General features: G+C 43.9%; 2 protein-coding genes across 3 annotated transcripts in view; both read right to left on the bottom strand.

The window, feature by feature from the left end:
- Positions 1-6723, bottom strand: part of FLOT2 (flotillin 2) — a 107078-nt gene extending 100355 nt beyond the window's left edge. Inside the window, exon 1 of one of the 2 annotated variants that reach the window (XM_073565488.1) lies at positions 6535-6723. In XM_073565488.1, the coding sequence (XP_073421589.1) occupies positions 6535-6583 (49 nt within the window). In that variant the 5' untranslated portion in view covers positions 6584-6723. The remainder of the gene's footprint in view (positions 1-6534) is intronic. The other variant, XM_073565490.1, reaches the window with a different exon arrangement.
- A 7643-nt stretch (positions 6724-14366) lies between these two features.
- The window catches only part of DHRS13 (dehydrogenase/reductase 13), a 41329-nt gene continuing 32298 nt past the window's right edge, over positions 14367-23397 (bottom strand). The window contains exon 5 of the mRNA XM_073565487.1: positions 14367-23028. Coding sequence (XP_073421588.1) covers positions 22766-23028 — 263 coding nt within the window. The 3' untranslated portion in view covers positions 14367-22765. The remainder of the gene's footprint in view (positions 23029-23397) is intronic.

The raw sequence follows: 23397 nt of genomic DNA, 5'->3' as shown, positions 1-23397 counted from the left end.
TAGTACAATGTGAACCTCAGACATTTAATCATTTCTATGATCCAATAATCAAGATGTTTAGATAGAACAGAATATATATTGGTGTACTACCCGGTTTTCATTCTTTTTGGTACAGATACGATATGGATAGACAGATATGGATAAATGGATAGAGCAGATTTCTAATCTGCTTTTGCTATTGAAAACATTATCTATGAGCTCAAAAACCTTTCAGGTGATGCAGTTTTTTAAAAAGATGATCAGCTTTTGCAGCTGAAAAACGTATCCTCAAAAAACACAGGAAAAACGTTGTGTGTGAATGTAGCCTTAGATCAGGAATAGAACAGCCATTTATAGGACATTTCATAACTTTCCCAAACTCCTATGAAAAAATATTCAGCACATCCTGCATTGAATTACTGTACCCAATTTATTATATATTTTAGGAGTCGGAGTCGGTCCATTTTATACTGACTCCAACTCCGACTCCACCAAAATGAGCTCCGACTCCGACTCCACGACTCCGACTCCACAGCCCTGATAAATACTTCACATGATCTAGACTATGCCTCTCTAAAGACATCCTAGAACTGTGTTTGCCTTTTTAGCTGCTGCATCACACTGTTCACTCATGTGCAGTCTGTGATCTATTAGTATACCAAAGTCTATATACATACAGGGGTTGGACAAAATAGAAACACCTGGAAACATCAACAAAAGTTAGTCTAATATGGTGTAGGTCCACCTTTTGCGGCAATTACAGCCTCAATTCTCTGAGGTATGGATTCATACAAGGTGTGAATTGTTCCAAAGGAATTTTAGCCCATTCTTAAGTTAAAACACCCTCCAGTTCTTTGCGCGACGATGGCGGCAGAAATCGACGTCTAACTTGAATCTCTAAAATCGACCATAAATGCTCAATAATGTTGAGGTCTGGGGATTGTGGGGACCAGATGAGATGCTCAACTTCATTACAATGTTCCTCGTGCCATGCTTTAATGATTCTAGCTGTATGAATTGGTGCATTATCATTATGAAAGATGGAGTTCCCCTTCGGGAACAGTGCTTGAACCATAGGATGCACTTGGTCGCCCAAAATGCCTAAATAATCTCAGCTGTTAATTCTTCCATGAAGGGATGTCATTGGCTCGGTGGACCTCCACGAAATAGCACCCCAGATCATCACAGAACCTCCGCTATGTTTTACGGTTGGGAGAAGGCAGTCTGGATGGAATGCTTCTTTTGGCTGTCTAAAAACGTACACTCGGCCAGAGGTCGGAAATAAGGTAAACGATGATTCGTCTGAGAATATCACGTTTCCACTGCTCGAGGGACCAATTCTGGAGGTTTCTACACCACTCTAAACGCTTGGAAACATTTGTCATTGAGAGCAGCGGTTTTCGAATTGCAGCTCTTCCGTGGAATCCAGATTTGTGCAGCTCCCGACGAACAGTTTTCGTGGAAACTGGTTTCTGTAGGTGTTCATTGAGCTCAGCAGTGATTTTCGGTGCCATGGTCTTGCGATCCTCTCTCACAATTCGCTTTAAAGTCCGACGGTCTCTCTCAGTCAACACAAATAATCAACTACAAAACATTACCATATGTCACGGCTTGCATGTTTATAACATGTTCAAAGATTATGACGCCAAAAGGTTAGGCGTTTCCATTATTTTGTCCAACCCCTGTACATGTGCTGTTGCTTAGCCCTATTCCTCCCATTCTGTATATGCTTTTTTTCATTTTTCTTGCCCAGATGTAGGACTTTGCATTTCTCCATTAAAAACCATTTTGTTAGTTGCTGCACACAGTTCCAGTACGTTTAGATCTTCATGAATCCGCGCTCTCTCTTCTCTAGTATTAGCTATCCCTCCTAAGTTTGTGTCATCAGCAAATTTAATCAATGTACCCTCAATTCCTTCAGCTAAATAATTCATAAAGATGTTGAACAACACAGGGTCCAGGACAGAGCCTTGTGGTACCCCACTTAAGATATTCTTCCAGCTGGTTGTTCAGCCATTTACGACCACTCACTGGGTCCGATCACTAAGCCAGTTATCAAGCCACCTGATAGTTGTCTTGTCCATCCCAAAGTTGGTACAGTAATTTTTTCAATAAATATGGTAGGCGATACTTTTATCACATGGTTTGCTGAAGTCAAGATATACAGGTGCGTCTCACAAAATTAGAATTAAACTGAAAATTAGAATTAACTGAAATTAAATAAGTTAATTTCAGTTCTTCAATACAAAAAGTGAAACTTATTATATAGAGTCATTACAGAGTGATCTATTTCAAGTGTTTATTTCTGTTAATGATTATGGCTTACAGACAATGATAACCCAAAAGTCATTATCTCAGTAAGTTAGAATACTTTAACACACCAGCTTGAAAAATTTTAAAATCCAAAATATTGGCCTATTGAAATGTATGTTCAGTAAATGCACTCAATACTTGGTCGTGGCTCCTTTTGCATCAATGCGGCATGGCAGGGAGGCGATCAGCCTGTGGCACTGCTGAGGTGTTATGGAAGCCCAGGTTGCTTTGATAGCAGCCGTCAGCATCGTTGGGTTTGGTGTCTCACATCTTCCTCTTAACAATACACCATAGATTCTCTATGGGGTTAAGGTCAGGCGAGTTTGCTGGCCAATCAAGCACAGTGAAGTTGTTTTTAAACCAGATATTGGAACTTTTGGCAAGCTTGTAATGTCTCTATATAATATACAAGTTTCACTTTTTGTATTGAAGAACTGAAATAAATTATCTTTTTGATGATATTCTAATTTTGTGAGAAGCACCTGTACTACATCTACTGCATTTCCCTGATCCAGCCAGTCAGTGATCCTATCAAAGAAGGAAATTAAGTTAGTCTGACATGACTTATTAGTTACAAACCCATGCTTTCTCTAGTTAATCACTTCATTCTCATCCAGGTACTTACATACATGTTTAATATTTTGTTCAAATATATTTCCTAGTATAGAAGTAGGGCTCACAGTCCTATAGTTCCCTGGGTCCACCTTCTTTCTTTTTTTAAATATAGGGACAAGTATTCTTTTCCAGTCTTATGAGACTTTTCCTGTTCTCCATGAAAATTCAAAGACTATGGCGAGTGGTTCATTAATTTCCTCTGCCATCTCCTTCAGTACCTGAGGATGCAATTAATTTGGTCCTGTAGACTTGAATTAATTTATCTTAGTATTCCCTCACTATCTCTGTTTATAGTAGAGTGGATTCTATTATTCCTTTGATGGCACTGTGAACATCAGCTGATGTTACAATTGCTTTCTTAGAGAACACAGATGCAAAATAGGAATTTAAAAGCTCAGCCTTCTCCACATCATTTTTTATCACTTCACCATCAGTATGTAAAAATCCTAGAGCATCTTTGACTTTTCTTTTAGTTTTGACATACCCCCAAAATCCTCTTATTGCTTTTGAAGTCTCTTGCAAACCTCAATTCATTATCAGCTTTAGATAATCTGATTTGTGCCCTGCAGGTTCTGATTAGATCCAGATAAGAATTTTCTTGACCCATTACCTTTTCCTGAGAGAGATTCCCAACAAATGTCTGGATAGTAGACATCTTATGATCACGTTGTCATATTTTTTTAAAGAACTTTGCCATTTTATGCATAAGGTTGGGTGCACACGATTCAGAAGTAGCAGCGCTGTGGATGGAGTGCATGTTCGCTGCGTCCAAAGCGCTGCTGTCTTGAACACAAGGGAATCCGCATGTGATCACTGATTTGACGCTGCTCAAGGACGCAGCATCCAACCTGCAGCAGTTACTAATCGTCTGCACATACCCTAAAACGTTCATCCATATCTACAGCTTGCCCAGGTGACCTACAGCAAATTCCTAGAATGGTGTCCTTTCTGTTGTTCTCTCCTTATGTTCTTACCCAGTTTCCACAGAATTACCAGCAGATGTGTGGTTCCCTTTAAATCTCTTTTTATACACCCAAAAATCTTGTTTGCTTTTGAAGCTGCTGCCTGACATTGAGTTCAGCTGCTCAGCTTACTTGTAACTAGAATATCCAAGTCCTTCTCCTGGTCTGTAGTCCCCTAGTATGGTCCCATTTAATGTATATGCAGCAATTGGATCACTCCGTCCAAGGTGCATTACTCTACATTTATAAACATTAAGCCTCATTTGCCAAGTGTTTGCCTTGGCAAATGCAAAAAAAAAAAATTAAAAAAATAATTATTAGCACAGCCTCCAGTTGACCCAAAATTATACAACTTTTCAAACTTTTTATGCCAGAATAGCTTTATTCTTTAGTTTATCTACCCCCAAAAATCTCAGAACGCTCTTTCACTTAATTTCTATGGAAAATTCACTCTACTGCTCATACTGCATGATTTTTTGGCACCTTTTTTTTTAAAGATTTATTGTAAAACGCCTGTTGGAAAAATAAAATGCATGTTACTTCTATGAAGCAGATGGTGATACAATCCATTCCAAACTAGGCAGTGTCAAGACATAAGGTTACCAAAAAAAAAAAACCTCCCCCAAAATTAGCATTTGCTGAGATGGTTTCCCCTTGAAAAATTTGCAGTTTACGAACACCTCAAAAAGTTCAGTGTGAACAAAGTCTTAGACAATGTTCTTCTAGTAGGAAGGGCATGATTGCACCGTTACATGTGACTTCCACATAGGAGCCATAGGTCAGTTTATTTTTGGGATAACAATACTGATACAAACCCCACCCTGTGCGACATTTGTGAAAACGAGGGCAGAGAATTAAAGTGAATAATAAAGACAGGTTTATGATACAAAACATCACTTTACTCTCTGGATATATGTAATATAGATTAGAGATGTTAAAGGGAAGTATATCCATTCACAGGTCAGTACATCGGAGCCCTGTGTACGTCTTACCAGCCCGCATCCCCAGCTCCGCTGTTGATTAGCCGGTTGGGTGCGACACACACATACACTGAGTAGCTGTTAAATCAATGATGAGCTGTCTATACATAGTGATACAGGAGAGGGGGCCCACCCGGGGTTCATCCGTTTACCTGTAGCCAGTCCAGTCCAATGTATTACATATATACACACACATATATACTCTGGATCAGCGCCACCTCTGTCACACATCAAATGTCAAACACTACAGAGATAAAAAGGATGATCGATAAGTAAACGCTCCCATAGAAGTCGTCTTATTGACACAGTAGTGCGGTATAATCACTCCACCTAGTAATGATTACAAGAGCATAAGAGAATGAATCACACACTAATAACGGATCTGAGGGCGGGAAATCAGAGTATCATTATCCAGAGGAAGGGAGAGCAACACTACTAGCGAGACCACCCCTGCCAGCAAAGCGTTAACCTGCGGGTCCACTGGGAATTGTGCTGATCACTCTGCAATGAGCCAGTGCTAAACACTGCCACTCCCTGCCTGTGTGCGTGCACAGAGCGCGCCTGCCTGCGTGCACAGAGCCAGCCTGCCTGCGTGCACAGAGCCAGCCTGCCTGCGTGCACAGAGCCAGCCTGCCTGCGTGCACAGAGCCAGCCTGCCTGCGTGCACAGAGCCAGCCTGCCTGCGTGCACAGAGCCAGCCTGCCTGCGTGCACAGAGCCAGCCTGCCTGCGTGCACAGAGCCAGCCTGCCTGCGTGCACAGAGCCAGCCTGCCTGCGTGCACAGAGCCAGCCTGCCTGCGTGCACAGAGCCAGCCTGCCTGCGTGCACAGAGCCAGCCTGCGTGCGTGCACAGAGCCTGCGTGCGTGCACAGAGCCTGCGTGCGTGCACAGAGCCAGCCTGCGTGCGTGCACAGAGCCTGCGTGCGTGCACAGAGCCTGCGTGCGTGCACAGAGCCTGCGTGCGTGCGTGCACAGAGCCAGCCTGCGTGCACAGAGCCAGCCTGCGTGCGTGCACAGAGCCAGCCTGCGTGCGTGCACAGAGCCAGCCTGCGTGCGTGCACAGAGCCAGCCTGCGTGCGTGCACAGAGCCAGCCTGCGTGCGTGCACAGAGCCAGCCTGCGTGCGTGCACAGAGCCAGCCTGCGTGCGTGCACAGAGCCAGCCTGCGTGCGTGCACAGAGCCAGCCTGCGTGCGTGTACAGAGCCTGCCTGCGTCCGTGCACAGAGCCAGCCTGCGTGCGTGCACAGAGCCAGCCTGCGTGCGTGTACAGGCACAGCCATACAGGGAGGGGAGAAATACTGAAAACCCTACAGATAGACACAGATCATATAACGGGTACACACACACACAGCCAGCTACTCTCCCTGCAACAGAGGGTGCAGCCCCCGGTGCGCACAGTGACCGGTCTCGTTTCTTCATAGATCTTTAGTTGCAGAAATCACAGAATCCCCCATTACATACAGAATGCTTTTTTTTTGGGGGGGTGTAATCTTTCTCCATCGTCAGTGATTACACGATGCGATCGGCAGATAAATGCTGGGAGCCATTAGCAGCCACAGCCCGGGCAGCGCTCCAGCAGTGAGCAGCACAGACAGACGGAGCCTGCCGATGACAGCAGCACATAGTGTGGGGCGGACACAGGGGCCTCTCTCCAGCACGTCCCCACAGCCGGGCCCTGCACTCACCGGACACCACCAGCGCCTCGTTGGGCCCCACCGTGTGACAGTTGCCCATGCCTGCGGAGCTCCGGGTGCACAGCTCGTAGGTCGCGTTGCCGCTAATGTCGCCTTCCTCGCAGACAACAAGACGCTTACGACACCCGAGCGGGGCGGAGTCAGCTGCTCTGTGAGCACGGCCCCTCCCCAGGCAGGGAGGCGGAGCCAAGGCATGAATGACTTAGAATAGCGCTCTCAGGCGTTATAGGGGCGGAGCTTAGTGTACAGAGGACCAATCACAACAGGGAGGAATCATGTGCTCCCAAGGATATCTGATTACTCCATGGGTGACTTTATCCTCGGGAGCGCAGACAGCGCCGCCCCGCCTCAGAGCTCGGGGTGTGTCTGCCGTGACGTCACGGTTCATCCGGGGCCCCGGCTCGGAAATCTTAGGGTGTGTGCACACGCTGCAGATTCACCTGCGGTTTGGTCTGCAGTTTTGCCCTGTGGTTCACACCTCTACTATGTTAAAGGTGTGAAACCGCTGCGGAAACCACCCAAACAATTGACATGCTGCGGTTTGTAAACCACAGCAAAACCGCACTGTCAGCACAGCGTTTTTGAAAGCCCATAGGGTTCCATTGTACTGTACTTGGTCTGCGGAACTGCTGCGTTTCCGCAGACCAAAACCGCAGCGGAAACGCAGCAGAAAGGCTGTGTGCACACGCTGCGGATTAGGTGCGGATTTTGTAAAATCCGCAGGTGAAACCGCAGGTCAAAAGACCTGCGGTTTTACCTGCGGATTACTCTGCGGTTTTGCCCTGCAGTTTTTCATCTCCTCAATGGAGGAGATGGCAAACCGCAGCGGAATCGCAGAAAGAATTGACATGTCAATTCTTTCTGCGGATTGAAAACTGCAGATAATCCGCGCGGAAAATTCCGCACCGTCTGCACTGCGTTTTTTGATTCCCATAGGGAATCATGGTACTGTACACCGCAGCAAAATCCGCAGCGTGTGCACACAGCCTTAGCGGTCTGCAGGTGGAGATCACTGTGTGTTGTCATGGAGACAGGAAGACTCGTTATCTGCCCTCAGTGACATGCAGAAATCCGCTACTGCTATTATATATAGGGGGCGCCCTGCTGTCAGTTATAGCTGTGCCCTGCGGCCGCTGTTTGTTATAGGGGCACCCTGCGACCGCTGTCTGTTATAGCTGTGCCCTGCGACCGCTGTCTGTTATAGGGGTGATCCGCTTTGATGGTTATAGGGGCGCCCTGCTGTCAGTTATTGGGGAGCCCTGCTGTCTGATATAGGGGCACCCTGCTGTCTGATATAGCTGTGCCCTGCGACCGCTGTCTGTTATAGGGACGCCCTGCTGTCAGTTATAGCTGTGCCCTGCGGCCACTGTTATAGGGGTGATCCGCTTTCATGGTTATAGGGGCGCCCTGCTGTCAGTTATTGGGGAACCCTGCTGTCTGATATAGGGGCGCCCTGCGGCCACTGTTATAGCTGTGCCCTGCGACCGCTGTCTGTTATAGCTGTGCCCTGCGACCTCTGTCTGTTATAGGGGCACCCTGCGACCGCTGTCTGTTATAGCTGTGCCCTGCGGCCACTGTCTGTTATAGCTGTGCCCTGCGACCGCTGTCTGTTATAGGGGCACCCTGCAGCCGCTGTCTGTTATAGCTGTGCCCTGCGGCCACTGTCTGTTATAGCTGTGCCCTGCGACCGCTGTCTGTTATAGGGGCACCCTGCGACCGCTGTCTGTTATAGCTGTGCCCTGCGGCCACTGTCTGTTATAGCTGTGCCCTGCGACCGCTGTCTGTTATAGGGGCACCCTGCAGCCGCTGTCTGTTATAGCTGTGCCCTACGACCAGTCTGTTATAGCTGTGCCCTGCGACCACTGTCTGTTATAGCTGTGCCCTGCGACCACTGTCTGTTATAGCTGTGCCCTGCGACCACTGTCTGCTATAGGGGCACCCTGCGACCGCTGTCTGATAAAGCTGTGCCCTGCGACTGCTGTCTGCTATAGGGGCACCCTGCGGCCGCTGTCTGTTATAGCTGTGCCCTGCGACCACTGTCTGTTATAGGGGCGCCCTGCGACCGCTGTCTGATAAAGCTGTGCCCTGCGACTGCTGTCTGCTATAGGGGCACCCTGCGGCCGCTGTCTGTTATAGCTGTGCCCTGCGACCACTGTCTGTTATAGGGGCGCCCTGCGACCGCTGTCTGATAAAGCTGTGCCCTGCGACTGCTGTCTGATAAAGCTGTGCCCTTCGACCGCTGTCTGTTATAGCTGTGCCCTGCGGCCGCTGTCTGTTATAGGGGTGATCCACTGTCATGGTTATAGGTGCATTCTGCTGTCGGTTACGGGGGGGCCCTGCTGTCGGTTATAGGGGCGCCTTAATACCGCTGTCGGTTATGGGGACGCTCAGTTCTCATTGAAGTGAGTGTTATCGGCAGCTGCACACTATGGAGCTGTGGGGTTGCAGCCATGTACACTGCACTCCCGATGGTCGGGGTATCAGCTGCCTGGTGAGGTTGCCAGGTGTTGGACCCCAGTCTCATGTTGATGACCTGCACTCTTCCTTGTAGAGGGGCGCTCCTAGGGAACCGAGCTATTTACATTGTCTTTTCACCCATAGAAAGCAATGAGAAAGTGAAAAAATTATTTTTGCAGCATTTTTGGTGAATAAAAGTAACTTTTTCTTTTAAATAAAGAGAGCACTACTTGTGATTTACCAGGAATTGTTTTATTGGATAACTAAAATACCTTTTATACAAAATTGTGCTACTAAGAAATGCATGTAATTTATGTCATATACCTGACATCCATTAGTGTGATATAAACATGTAGATTAGTCGCCTCTACAGCTCTGCCTGTACAGAATGGTTGCACAAAATATGAAAAAAAAACAAAAACCTGTTTGTAGTTTCTACACACAAAATTTACCAAAATTATTACTAAATAGTCTAATTTCTTTAAAGACAATATTTCTCAAAATCGGTACAACAATAGGACTCGGAATAGATGACAATAATTAGTGGAGAGAATCATTGGGAAATCACATGGAAATAGCCTTGCGATGCCTTGGTCTGACCTCCTGTCCTCATTTCTCTGCCGGCCATCTTGGGTCACCGCTGCCATTGTGATGCCCAGTAAGTAAGCTGGGCACACAAGTGACTGGCTGTCATGGAGGACCGGACCGTGGCAGCATGAAACAAATTACTCATCTACAGATGGAAACATCTTGTCACACACTTAGGCCAAATTCACGTTTAACCACAGGCCCCATCGGTTCTAAAACCTAAAGCCCTGAAAAATGTGAATGGGACCGCTGACAGCCCCATTTCCTATAGTAGGGCAGACAGTCACTTTGTGCTTTCTCTGGCCTCTGTTTCAGGCATTCACCTTCTTGAGATAGGTACAAAAGTGTGGTTGACCTTGCTTACGTCCCTGCCGTTAAAAGATGGGCACTGCCGAAATGTAGGCCAGAGAGAACCAAGTGACCCAGTCTGCCTCATTATAGGCCCATTCACTATCAGTGATTCCATCCAAAACCCTTCATTTCAATTTTCTTAGATGGATGCCCCAACAGAGCAACCTTGTGCGGCCCAAACACAATGTGAACACAGCCTTAGATACACTGTGGTGATTTGTGCTATTGTTTTCTTGGCCTCACATTAAAGACATACTGATAGGGAATTTAGATTGTGAGCCCCATTGGGGACAGTGATGATAATGTGTGCAAACTGTAAAGCGCTGCGGAATATGTTAGCGCTATATAAAAATAAAGATTATTATTAAAGATTATTAAAAGTAGAAAATCAATTTGGTCAAAACACCTGAATTGTGTCCTTTGTTCCCTCGTGTTTGCAGGTTACGCTGGCCCAGATTACAGTATATATATATATATATATATATATATATATATATATATATATATATAGAGGTCACGTGTCTATGTGATCTGACTACGTGATTAAGTCTCAAGGGTCAGCTAAATTAAAGTCAGTCTCCAGTCAGCTGGTATATTATTTTTTATAGATTATTATTATTAATGCGTTTATCACTTTTACAAGGGGAGATTTGTATTTGAAGTCTGGAGTGCAATTCTGGCTGGAATAGACTGCAAACACTATGAAATTTTAGCAGAGCCCCTGAGGTGCCAAAACAGCAGAGATACCGATAGTCAACCCATTTTTTTTTTTTAAACTATTCCCTGGGGAATTCACCTCGGGGTGTACGGCGCTTTTTGTTGTAAGGTGGAAATGAAAACGTATATGTTTATTTTCCAACAAACTGTTCCTTTAGTACCATTTTCAAAGAGGTAATAGGGGGAAAATAGAAAGCAAATTTTGTTATGCAAATTTCTCGTAAACACAGCAGCACCCCATATGTGGCTGGAAACGACTGGGCACGTTGTAAGGCTCAGAAGGGAAGAAGCGCCATTTGCCTTTTGAAGGGCAATTCTGGCTGGAATGATTTTGCATTTGCAGAGCCCCTGCAATTCCAAGATAATGGAAATCTTCCAAAATGTACCCCCATTTTAGATTTCGCACCCCTCAATTATTATAGAAGTGAACACTTTAAACCCAGAAATTCTTCATAGTTTTATAACGTCGAAACTGAAAAAAATTAGCCCAAATTTTTAAATTTGCACAAGCGGCTAAAGAGGAAAAAAAAACCCTGTGAAATGTGTAACAATTTCTTCTGCGTCCACCAATGCCCCATGTGTGGTCAGAACCTACTCTTTGGACACACGGCCAAGTTCGAAAGGGGAGGATTGTCATTTTGAAGTGCAGATTTTGCTGGAATGGTGTGTGGGTGGAATCTCACATGAGCAGAACCCTCCAGAAATAGACCCATTTTACAAACTATACCCCATCGATGAATTCAACCTGGCGTTTCACAGAATTGATACCATCAGGCCGTGACGATGACAAATGGAAGGTTTTTCACTAAAATATTGTCTTAGCCCCAGAGTTTTCATTTTATGGTCTCCACAATATGTTTCACAGTTTCTCCTGAATGAAGCAGAACCCCATGTGATCTGAAACGACTATTTTGGCCAAGCTGGGCTCGGAAGGGAAGGAGCGCCATTTGACTTTTGGAGCACAGCTTTCGTTGGAATAATTTTTCCTTTTTTAATAAATTTGCAAAAATTTCTACATTTCTGTTTTTTTTCAGTCAAGATGGGGTGCAGAGTGTACATTAATTATGAAAAAAATAAATTTACCAAATGGCTGCAATGAAACAAAGAGTGAAAAATTTAAAGGGGTCTGAATACTTTCCGTACCCACTGTATACCCATGAAATTGTTAAGTGTGCTCTCCCTGCAAGAGTAATGCCATATATAACTATGGTTTAGGCACACTGTGGGGCTCGGGAAGGAGGGTGGGCATTTGGGAGTGCAGATTTCACGTTTTTTGTTTTTTTTTAATGATTGGGAGAGGTTGCATATTTTTTTTCCAGGGCCGTTATGCTTCCAGCAACGTGGAAACTCCCTCTTTTATCGACAGACAACGGACCTGAGCAAGGGCTTGATTTTTCTGGAATGAGTTGAAGATTTTATTGGTACCATTTTGGGTGAAGTTACATTTTCCTGTTATTTGATGAAATAAAAAATAGCATTTTTGCTGTGTTTTTTTTATGGTGTTCATCAAATGGCTTAAATAATAAGTTGACAATTTTATAGATCAGCACGTTCCAGTGATAACAAATATGCGTGCTTTTTTCCTGTTTTTATATCACAGTGTTTCTAACGGCAAAACATTTTTCCATCATTTTATGTTTTTATTTTACAATTTTATTTGATTTTATTTTTTACTTGGTCCCTCTATGGAACTTCAGTTTTCACTTACGGTACTTGTCTGGTCGCTGTTGTAAGACCCTCTGATTGCCAAGCTAACCATCTGCACCACATGACTGACTACAACATCTAAAGGGTTATACAGCCAGGAATGGTCTTGGCACTACACTAGCCCTGGCTATGGCTGCAGGAGCTTGGATGTCAGTTAAGGAGGTATTCCCATGTCCAAGATCCTGTCCCGATATGCAGTGGGTGTAATAAGAATATTAGCAAATACCTGCAATTAGAAAAGTGTAGTTCTTCTGATTGGCTATGTTGCTTACCCCATGTGCAGGACATTGCAGTAGCTTAGGTATCCATGGTTATGACCACTCATATAGGCAGTTTGTAGTGGTCGTAACCACGGATACCTATGCTACTGTAATGCCTGCACATGACGCAAGTGACATAGCGAATCAGAAGAACTACACTACATTTCTAATTGGAGATATTTGCTAATATTATTACACTTACTACATATTGAGATGGGAATATCCCTTTAAGCCAAGCTTCCGCATTCATTTCCCTTTGAAGAGAAATTACATAAAGGTGCCTGCGTGTATATGAGTGCAATTTTGACAATGTGCTAGGTGTCTACGTTCAGAAAATATACAGGTATTGGGGAGGGAGGGGGTTTGTTATCTCTTATTTCGTAATTCAGGTTTGATATGTGCACATCAAAATTGTCCTAGCTACCAGAGGCGCAAAATGTTGAAAAACCCCTGGCAGAAAAAGAGGTAGTGCAGATCATAATATGAAATACAAAAAATAATAATAATTCAATATAACATAAAACAGTGGGTGATTTTCTGACAATACATTCCTTTTAACTGTCAAAAAGATCCAAAAGATGAATAAAGCTTGGGAAGGAGTAGTCAGGCATATGGGCAGGTTAAAGCAGGAGCGGTCTAGCAGATGGGTAGGCTAAAAAAGGAGTGGTCTGGCAGATGGGTAGGCTAAAGAAGGAGTGGTCTGGCAGATGGGTAGGCTAAAGAAGGAGTGGTCTGGCAGATGGGTAGGCTAAAGAAGGAGTGGTCTGGCAGATGGGTAGGCTAAAGAAGGAGTGGTCTGGCAGATGGGTAGGCTAAAGAAGGAGCAGTCTAACAGATGGGTAGGCTAAAGAAGGAGTGGTCTAGCAGCTGGACACGTCCTCAATACTTTCTTATTTGTCATCCTTATTAGACCTAACTAATCACCACAATGGTTAAAAGCAAAGACTCCAATCATCTTAAATGAGGTGGCCACTTTTATATCAAGTGAACATGCAGTTTTTCTTTTGGAGGAGGATCCCTGACAGGTCGGTGCACGTTCTTCTGTGGACAGGAGAGCTGTGAAGTGTGTAAGGATAGCCAAATGACAACCTGGAATAACATTATTATATATTTTTAAGTATCACAATATCCTGTCACCAACATTTTTGTTAAAATAAAAGTACAAACTCTCTGTTTTCCATGGATCCCGGTAGACTTTAATGGCGGAGTCTGATCCGCAAAACAGATGAGAACAGGAGCTGCTTAGAGTATCATGGCCCGGACACACGGACCCATTTTTAAAAAGGATACGTTAATGGATGAAGCTCTACAGGTCAGCATGCAGATGTGAACCTAGTAGAGACGAGGAAAACGATTCACAGGATCCAATGGCGAACGCCCACTTTTCTCATTTTTTTAGGTTAATTTGTACATATATTCTATTCACCAGCCTTGATTCAGAGTCTGCTAGAGTAAGATGGGGGGGGCATTGGCGCACCTCTCTGCTGCGTCTGCAAACGTACTCCACTCATGGAGTACGCAAGGGCATAAATGATAAGGAATCTTTAGGGTTTTGTTAGGCCGCATCCCTTCCTGTTACGTTTCACCCACTTTCCAAAAAGTTGCCGAACACCCAAAGTCACCATGTTTGCACAGCTATGTGTTGTGCAAAATGTGTTTTTGAACCCCAGCTACGAAAATTGTTCCCTTTCCTCACTTTCCCTCTCCTGGCTGAAGAACAACAGAAAATACTACAGACTAACATTGAAAGCACAAATATTTCTAAGTTTTATGTTCTTTTTAGTTTTCATTTTAATACTTATAAAAAAAATGCTAAGGAAAGTCAGTAGAATACGGTTCTGCAGTAAAATAGTAGTAGTCAACAACGTCACAGATTTCCTGATTATTTTTTCACTATTAATCATAAGATTTTTTTTTCTATTTTGTTTTGTTTTATACAGGAAAGAAATAGAAATAAACAACATTGTCCTGGTAGAGATATAAAATGCTTGTTGGGTTAGATAATCTTAAGCTGGTTCTACCAAGTCCACCACTCATGGTCCGGATCTGATGTACGGACCAGCCGTGCAGAAAACATGCTCATAGGCAAATATCAGGCTGCCGAGTTTGGGGCACGAGTAGAGTTGAGCGAATTTTTGAGATTCGGTTTAGAATACGATCTGCATCAAATATTGTTTTTGCAATATTCGTCGAACACAGCCGAATGTCATTTGAGTCAATGGGAGTAGAATTTACCGAATATGTTCAGAACCGATCATCAAACATACATTCAGCATGAATAGTGTTCGAATATGGCCCGAGTATGTCAAAATCAGATTCGGGGACAAAATCCGAACAAATTCGCTCAATTCTAGTCACGAGACAACAGGCATAGTTAGTTTAGGCAAGTGCCACATAAAAAATTGAAAGGGTCCCCCCCTCCTCTCCAATTAATTGCATAGATTAAGTAATGGTGCCCAAACACCATATATTTATTATGTATTTAGTCTAATAAAGAATTCAATTAATGCACAACACCAGTTCCTGAAGATAAAGTGGCACTCACGTCCATAAAAAAAATAAATAAATAAATAAATCAATAATTCATAATTTTCCATTAAAAAAGGCTCCTTTGCTGCCTTCTTAATCGAAAAACAATGAACTATTGACTTTTTCTGGATGGCAAGTACCATTTTATCTTCACACTTGGATTTTCATTGCATGTGCCTACGTTAAGTAGAGCACCACGAGGATCCATTCTAGATATAGTCTGAGTCCTATTAATCATTATATTCCCTTCATTCTGATTGGGCCAAGTGATTTTTTATTTGCCATATATAGCATTTTTTTTTTTTTTTAAATGTTTGCACCTTTTGGCCATTTGTTTCCCTGCACATTCAACTTTAATGTAGTGTGTGGTCATAAAACAGCTGAGAAGAGTTCAGAAAAAGACACGAGTGTCAAACTCCCTGCAAGACCATCATAGTGTGCTTACTATTGGCTTCTCAGCTAACTCATTCTGCAGCCAGCAATAGACAGTGCAATACAAAAGCTATAAAATACAAACGGTGCAAAATTTTTAAACTGTACCTCCAATTAATAAAGTGATTATACAATAACGTGCAGAAATATTATGCAACTGAGTACTTTGACCATATTTTCACGCCAGTGTCTCGCTCACCTTCTCAGTGTCGCCCTACTCACTGTGTTCACCGCTCTGCTTCCCCAGCGTCAGACCATCTCCCTGAGCTGCCTTGCGCTCACTACCAGCTTTGCTCCTAGAGAGTCTCCATCTGGCTTTAGGGAGGCAAGGCCAGATCCTGCAGGAATTTAACCCTGAAGGGTTGGTCTTCCCCAGCCAATCCCATACCAAGCAAGGGATATATTAGGCTTCTCCCACTACTCCTTGCCCCATCGTTGGTTCCCAGTTGCTTGTCTCTGGATCTTGTGGGGGCACGTTTATCGACCCATCTTGTACACTCATCCTGTCTTACCTCTCCGCTCCTTGGCTTTATACTCTGATTCTGTGCTCCCTGCCCTGACCCCGGATTGTCTGACCACAACTTTGGCTTTGTCCCCCTGTACCTCGTATCCGTGTCTTTGACCTTCCAGTCAGCTGCTGCAGACCTGGGGACTGCCCTGGAGTGGCACCTGGTGACTACCTCCGGCTGTAGTGAATATCAGGTAGTCACTTAGATATCCTGGAGGGGTTAAGCCCAGCCTGTGGCGCAGTGGGTCCACAGCCATCCACGTAAGGCCGGTTTCACAAGTCAGTGGCTCTGGTACATGTAGTGACGTCACCGCTAGTTACTGAGCATGCGTCGGCTGCTTCCATTCATTCCCCTGTAGTTTACAGTCGGAGCAGCTGTATAAGCAGCGCTCCAGCTGTAAACTGATTAACCCCTGAGATGGATTTATGCCGTGGGACTTGACTGAGCGCCGGACAGGTAATGTATATTGATGGTTTATTATTTTTTTATTTTTTACAGGAGAACAATGGCTTCGCTATGGGATTAGGAGTATAATAAAGATTTTAAAACTGTGTAGTGTATTCTTTCATTAAAATATTTTGTTCTTATTGTGTGGTTGTTTATTTAACCCTTGAATAACTCTAGGATTAGTAATGGATAGGTGTCTTATTGACACCTCTCCATTACTAACCCGGGCTTAATGCCACATTACAATAGCAAGGTGACATTAACCCCTTATTAACCCCACTTGCCACCTCTACAGGGCAAGTAGGAAGAACCAGACAAAGCTCCAGAATAGGCGCATCTAATAGATGCGCCTTTTCTGGGCAGCTGCAGGCTGCCGTTTTTAGGCTGAGGGGGCCCAAGTTCAATGGCCCCTTACCAGTCTGAGAATAGCAGCCCCCAATTGTGAGTTTTGCTGGGTTGGTTCACAAACAGAGGGGGACCTCACGTCAGATTTTCATTCATTCATTCTCTCCTGCTCACTGTTGCCAGCATAGCAGAAGAGAAGAATGACAGCCGCGTTCAGCACCAGCCACAGGGGAAAAGCGCTTACTGTAGCGCTTCTTCCCCGGCGGCCGTCCGTGTGGTCCTGATGCGGCACACGATTGCAACACGGATGTACCACGTATCCACATGGACAGCTCCGTTACCGGAATTATCTGGACGTGTGAGACTGCCCTTACACATCATTTTTATGCCAAAAAAGAGACTTAATTGACTTAAATAAAAAATTGTTACAAGTCTTACAGATGGATGGAGCACTCTTGTAATTGCTGAGACATTGGGGTGTGATAATCAAAAAATCAAAAGTTTTGTTACAAATAGTCAACAGGGTCGCAAAAACAACGAGGCACATTAACTGCCAAAGATGTGAGAAGAATCAAACGTGAAGAGACCAGGAAGCCATTATCCTCCAGTGCTATCATATTCCAGAACTACAACCTCCCTGGAGGCCGAGATATTCAAAGTGTGGTTAGAGACATGACCGAGGTAAGGAAAGCCGAGACTTGACCACCACTGAGCAAGACACAGAAGTGGAAACGTCAAGACTGGGCTAAGAAATAACTAGACAAGCAGTGGAGACTTTGATGCTGTGATGGAGCACTGTCCTGCATAAAAAAAAAAATCATGGTTTTCTTGAAACATACAGACCTTCTTCTGTACCACTGCTGGAAGAAAGTATCTTCTAAAAACTGGTAGTAGGTTTGAATTTTAAATCCAACTTCAATCTGAAAAGATCCAACTAGCTCATCTTTAACCCCTTTACCCCCAAGGGTGGTTTGCACGTTCATGACCGGGCCAATTTTTACAATTCTGACCACTGTCCCTTTATGAGGTAATAACTCTGAAACGCTTCCATGGATCCCGGTGATTCTGACATTGTTTTCTCATGACATATTGTACTTCATGTTAGTGGTAAAATGTCATTCAAATAACTTGCGTTTGTGAGAAAAACGGAAATTTGGCGAAAATTTTGAAAATTTCGCAATTTTCCATCTGAATTTTTATGCCCTTAAATCACAGAGATACGGCACACAAAAAAATTGATAAGTAACATCTCCCACGTTTACTTTACATCAGCACAATTTTGGAACCAAAATTTTTTTTTTGTTAGGAAGTTATAAGGGTTAAAAGTTAACCAGCGATTTCTCATTTTTACAACACCATTTTATTATTACGGACCACATCACATTTCAAGCCACTTTGAGGGGTCTATATGATAGAAAATACCCAAAAGTGACAGCATTCTAAAAACTGCACCCCTCAAGGTGCTCAAAACCACATTCAAGAAGTTTATTAACCCTTCAGGTGCTTCACAGGAATTTTTTGAATATTAAAAAAAAAAAAAATGAACATTTAACTTTTTTTCCCAAAAATAATTTCAGGTTCAATTTTTTTTATTTTACCAAGGGTAAAAGGAGAAATTTATTGTTATTGTGCAGTTTGTGCTGAGTACACGGATACCTGATATGTGGAGGGGAACCACTGTTTCGACGCATGGCAGAGCTCAGAATGGAAGGAGCGCCGTTTGACTTTTTCAATGCAAAATTGGCTGGAATTCTGATCGGACGCCATGTCACGTTTGGAGAGCCCCTGATGTACCTAAACAGTGGAAACCCCCCCACAAGTGACCCCATTTTGGAAACTAGACCCCCCAAGGAACTTATCTAGATATGTGGTGAGAACTTTGAACCCACAAGGGCTTCACAGAAGTTTATAAACGTACAGCGGTACAATTAAAAAATCATATTTTTTCCACAAAAATGATCTTTTCACCCCCAATTTTTATTTTCCCAAGGGTAACAGGACCCTAAAAGTTATTGTGCAATTTGTCCTGAGTACGCTGATACCCTACATGTGGGTGTAAACGACTATTTGGGCACATGGCAGAGCTCGGAAGGGAAGCAGCGCCATTTGACTTTTTTGACTGGAATTGAGATAGGACAACATGTCGCTTTTGGAAAGCCCCTGCTGTACCTAAACAGTGGACTCCCCCCACAAGTGACCCCATTTTGGAAACTAGACCCCCTAAGGAACTTATCTAGATGTGTGGTGAGCACTTTGAACTCCCCCAGTGCTTCACAGAAGTTTATAACGCCCGGGTGTGAAAATAAAAAAATCGTATTTTTTCCAAAAACATGATCATTTAATCCCCATTTTTGTTTTATTTTCCCAAGGGTACCAGGAGAAATTGGACCCCAAAAGTTGTTGTCCAATTTGTCCTGAGTACCCTGATACCCCATATCTGGGAGAAAACTACTGTATGGGCACACGACAGGGCTCGGAAGGGAAGTAGTGATGTTTTGGAATGCAGACTTTGATGGAATGCTCTGCGGGTGTCATCTTGCCTTTGGAGAGCCCATGATGTAACTAAACAGTGGAAACCCCCCCACAAATGACCCCATTTTGGAAACTAGACCCCCTAAGGAACTTAACTAGATGTGTGTTGAGCACTTTGAACCCCCAAGGGCTTCACAGAAGTTTATAACGCCCGGGCGCGAAAATAAAAAAATCATTTTTTCCCACAAAAATGATATTTTTGCCCAGAATTTTTTATTTTCCTAAGGGCAACAGGAGAAATAGGACCCCAAAAGTTGTTTTGCAATTTGTCCTGAGTACGCTGATACCCCATATGTGGGGGTAAAACACTGTTTGGGCGCATTGCAGAGCTTGGAAGGGAAGGAGCACCATTTGACTTTTTCAACGCAGAGTTGGCTGGAATTGAGATCAGACGCCATGTTGCGTTTGGAGAGCACCTGATGTGCCCAAATAGTGGAAACCCCCAATTCTAACTCCATCACTAACCCCAACACACCCCTAACCCTAATCTGAGCCCTAGCCCTAACCCTAACCCTAATCTCAGCCCTAACCCTAGCCCTTACCCTAATGGTAAAATGGAAATAAATACATTTTTTTTATTTTATTATTTTTCCCTAACTAAGGGGGTGATAATGGGGGGTTTGATTTACTATTTATGGCGGTTTTTATGTTTGGCAGTTGTCGCACGCTAAAAGACACTTTTTATTGTAAAATACTTTTTGCATCACCACATATTGAGAGATATAATTTTTCCGTATTTTGACCCACCGAGTCATGTGAGGTCTTATTTTTTGCGGGACGAGTTGACGTTTTTATTGGTATCAAGTTCGGGCACGTGACATTTTTTGATCGCTTTTTATTTCGATTTTTGGAACGCAGAATGAACAAAAAACAGCGTTTCATGAATTTCTTTTGGGGGGTACGTTTACACCGTTCCGCGTGCGGTAAAACTGATAAAGCGGTTTTATTCTTCGGGTCAGTACGGTTACAGCGATACCTCATTTATGTCTTTTTTTATGTTTTGGTGCTTTTATGCAATAAAAACAAATTTTATATAAAAAATAATTATTTTTGCATCGCTTTATCTGCAACCTATAACTTTTTTATTTTTTCTCTGATGATGCTGTGTGGTGGCTCGTTTTTTGCGGGACAAGATGACGTCTTCAGCGGTACCATGGATATTTATATGCATCTTTTTGATCGCGCGTTATTGCACTTTTTGTTCGGCGGCATGATAATAAATCAATTTTTGCTTCGTTTTTTATTTTTATTTTTTAAGGGGTTCACTAAAGGGGTTAACTAATGGGACAGTTTTATAGGGCAGGTCGGTACGGATGTGGCGATACCAAATATGTGTACTTTTATTGTTTTTTTATTTCCAAAAAATGAATTTAATAGGGAATATTTTTTTTTTTTTAATTTAGTGATTTTTTAAAAATTATTTTTACACTTTTTTTTTTTTTAACTTTATTAGGTTGTCCCAGGGGGGACATCGCTGATCTGTCACATCACAGATCACTGTGACAGATCAGCAATCTGTCACAGGCAGTGTGCAGGTTTCCTCCTTGCCTGCGCTTTGCAGGCACTGAGGAAGCCAGCTCCCTGCAGGCCCCCGTCGCCATCTTGGATCCAGGGACCTGCAGGGAAAGAGCCCCCCACAGCAGCGCTGCACATTGCGCTGCTGTGGGGGGCTCAGGGAAGCACGGAGGGAGCCCCCTTCCCTGCTGATGCTTCCCTTTAACCCCCGGTACACCGCGATCGTGTTTGATCGCGGTGTGCAAGGGGTTAACGTGTCGGGGGCGGTCCGTGACTGCCCCTGACACATAGTGCCAGGTGTCAGCTGTGATAATCAGCTGACACCCGGCCGCGATCAGCGGCGCTCACCAAGTGGGCGCCCCTGATCGCGCTAGATGTACTATCCCGTCCATGGGCATAGGGGCCAGGGTCCCATGGACGGGATAGTACGTCTGATGTCAGAAAGGGGTTAATAATCCCAGCCCATAGCAGTGCCCACCTCCACCTTCCTGGCGTCTGAGTAGAAGTGGAGGTCTATGCCAGTTACTGATCCAGCCATAGGCTTATCCATCAGGTCCATTAGGAGTCACACTAGTCTCATCAGCCCATAAAACCTTTTAAAAATCTGTCTTCAGATATTTCTTGGCCCAGTCTTGACATTTCTACTTCTGTGTGTCTTGTTCTGCGGTGGTAGAGTCTTGGCCTCCTTACCTCGGCCATGTCTCTGGGCACCTTCTACTTCTGGGCCTCCAGGGAGGTTACCGTTCTGGATTATGTCAGCACTGGAGGATAATGACTTCCTATTCGCTTCGCGTTTGATTCTTCTAATTTCTTTGGCGTATTTTTTTTCTCAACACATTTTTTTTGGCGACCCTGGTGACTATTTCGATGGGTCTGTGCTCACTCCCCAATATCAATTTCAAGAGTGCAGCTCCCTATAAAAACTTAACAATTTAGGGCTCTTCAGAATCTCTTTTTTGGTTCATTTTGCCTGAGGAAAAACAAGTTTCCTAATAATTCTGCACACCTTTATAAAAGGACGTTGTATCCTTATGTCTCACCCCCTCATTATTCAAGTTTATACAGCGTGAAGTTGGAAAATCTGCACAAAAATGAGGATATGATCAAAATACTCACTGCCTAATAATTGTGCACACGGAGTAGTAGACGACTCTGCAGTGCAATCATTTTTTATAAATCACTAACATATATTTGCTGATAATCTGCAGCATGGACCGCCTGAAGTCTGTGCTTTGGGCTGCACCAAACCAGTCTGTCTCGCTTACTCCTATGCTACTGTCTTCACTACGGGAGTGTCATAACATCTTACAGCGCTCACTCTCGCACTGGAAGCCGTAGATAAAAGCCACATGTGCCTAATTTAGCTCAGCCCGCAGCTCAGGGTTTCGGGAGGTCTGTGCTGCAATTACAGACAAAAACATGTAATGGAGTCCTGCACTATAATATAATAGTCCTGCAATATAATAATTTTTTAGTGACAGACGCCATACGCTTTAATGAAAGACAATTGCAAAACTGATTTTTAGCCCAATCAAAAAAAAAAAAAAGTTGACCCCAATGTGGCTAGTCCATTTAAAGGGTTACTTCCTTACTTCCATCTCAGCCTTTCATGGAAACCACTGTCCAGGATCCGACCTCGGAAAGTGGAAGCTACAGCAACGGTCGAGCAGCCAAGCTACACGGTTTCTATAACTCCACATGAAAGGCTGGGAGTAACCCTTAAAACCTAATGTGTATAGCGACCTTACGTTACGCTTCCAAATGGCAGGAACATGTATAGACTTAGAAGGAGATATGTTGTGCCCTGAGATAAAAATCGAGGTGTGGGAACATTTATTTGGTTAACCCAAGGAGATCTTCGCTAACTTCCCACAGTTTCTTGGCCACTGCATCATCACGAGCATGTGGTTTGACCTGTTGAACCTGGCAATCGGCAAAGTAGCGCCCGCTGTACATTTCGATTCCCTCTTGAACGGCACAGTAAATAGAAGTTTGCGCTCCTTCCATAGGGGTCTTGAGCAGGAGCCAAGCAATGGGGTAAATTGGTAGCATAAGCCATTGTGGCAAGTTGCGTCCTAAATTAGTGCGCACCACACCTGCAAGAAGGAAAGATATTAAGGTACAAGGCATAAAATAAGACTTCAGTAAGGTCATCGCTATCTGAGCCCCCGTGGCCTTTGATTTCATTATGGAGCCATACACTCCATTACTCCCATATTATATTCTTCCCTTACACTATTGCTTGTAGGAAATAAAATCTCCATAAAGTGAGGCGGAGCAGATGGAGTATGTAGCAGTACCTACAGGATATGTAGTGTGGACATTCTCTGCTAGACTTTGTAACCAGTAAAGCAATGGATCATTCTTAGATTTTACAGTTTTAGAAGAGCATACTATAAAGCCACCATTGGCTTGTTGTGGACGGTCAGCCCTCTGTCGCTAAAGAACAGCGCTTAGGCGGCACT

This window comes from Dendrobates tinctorius, unplaced genomic scaffold (assembly GCF_039654945.1).
Source record: "Dendrobates tinctorius isolate UK_male_01 unplaced genomic scaffold, ASM3965494v1 ptg000016l, whole genome shotgun sequence".
NCBI classification, from domain to species: Eukaryota; Metazoa; Chordata; class Amphibia; order Anura; family Dendrobatidae; genus Dendrobates; species Dendrobates tinctorius.
This window is presented reverse-complemented; position numbering and strand designations above follow the sequence as displayed.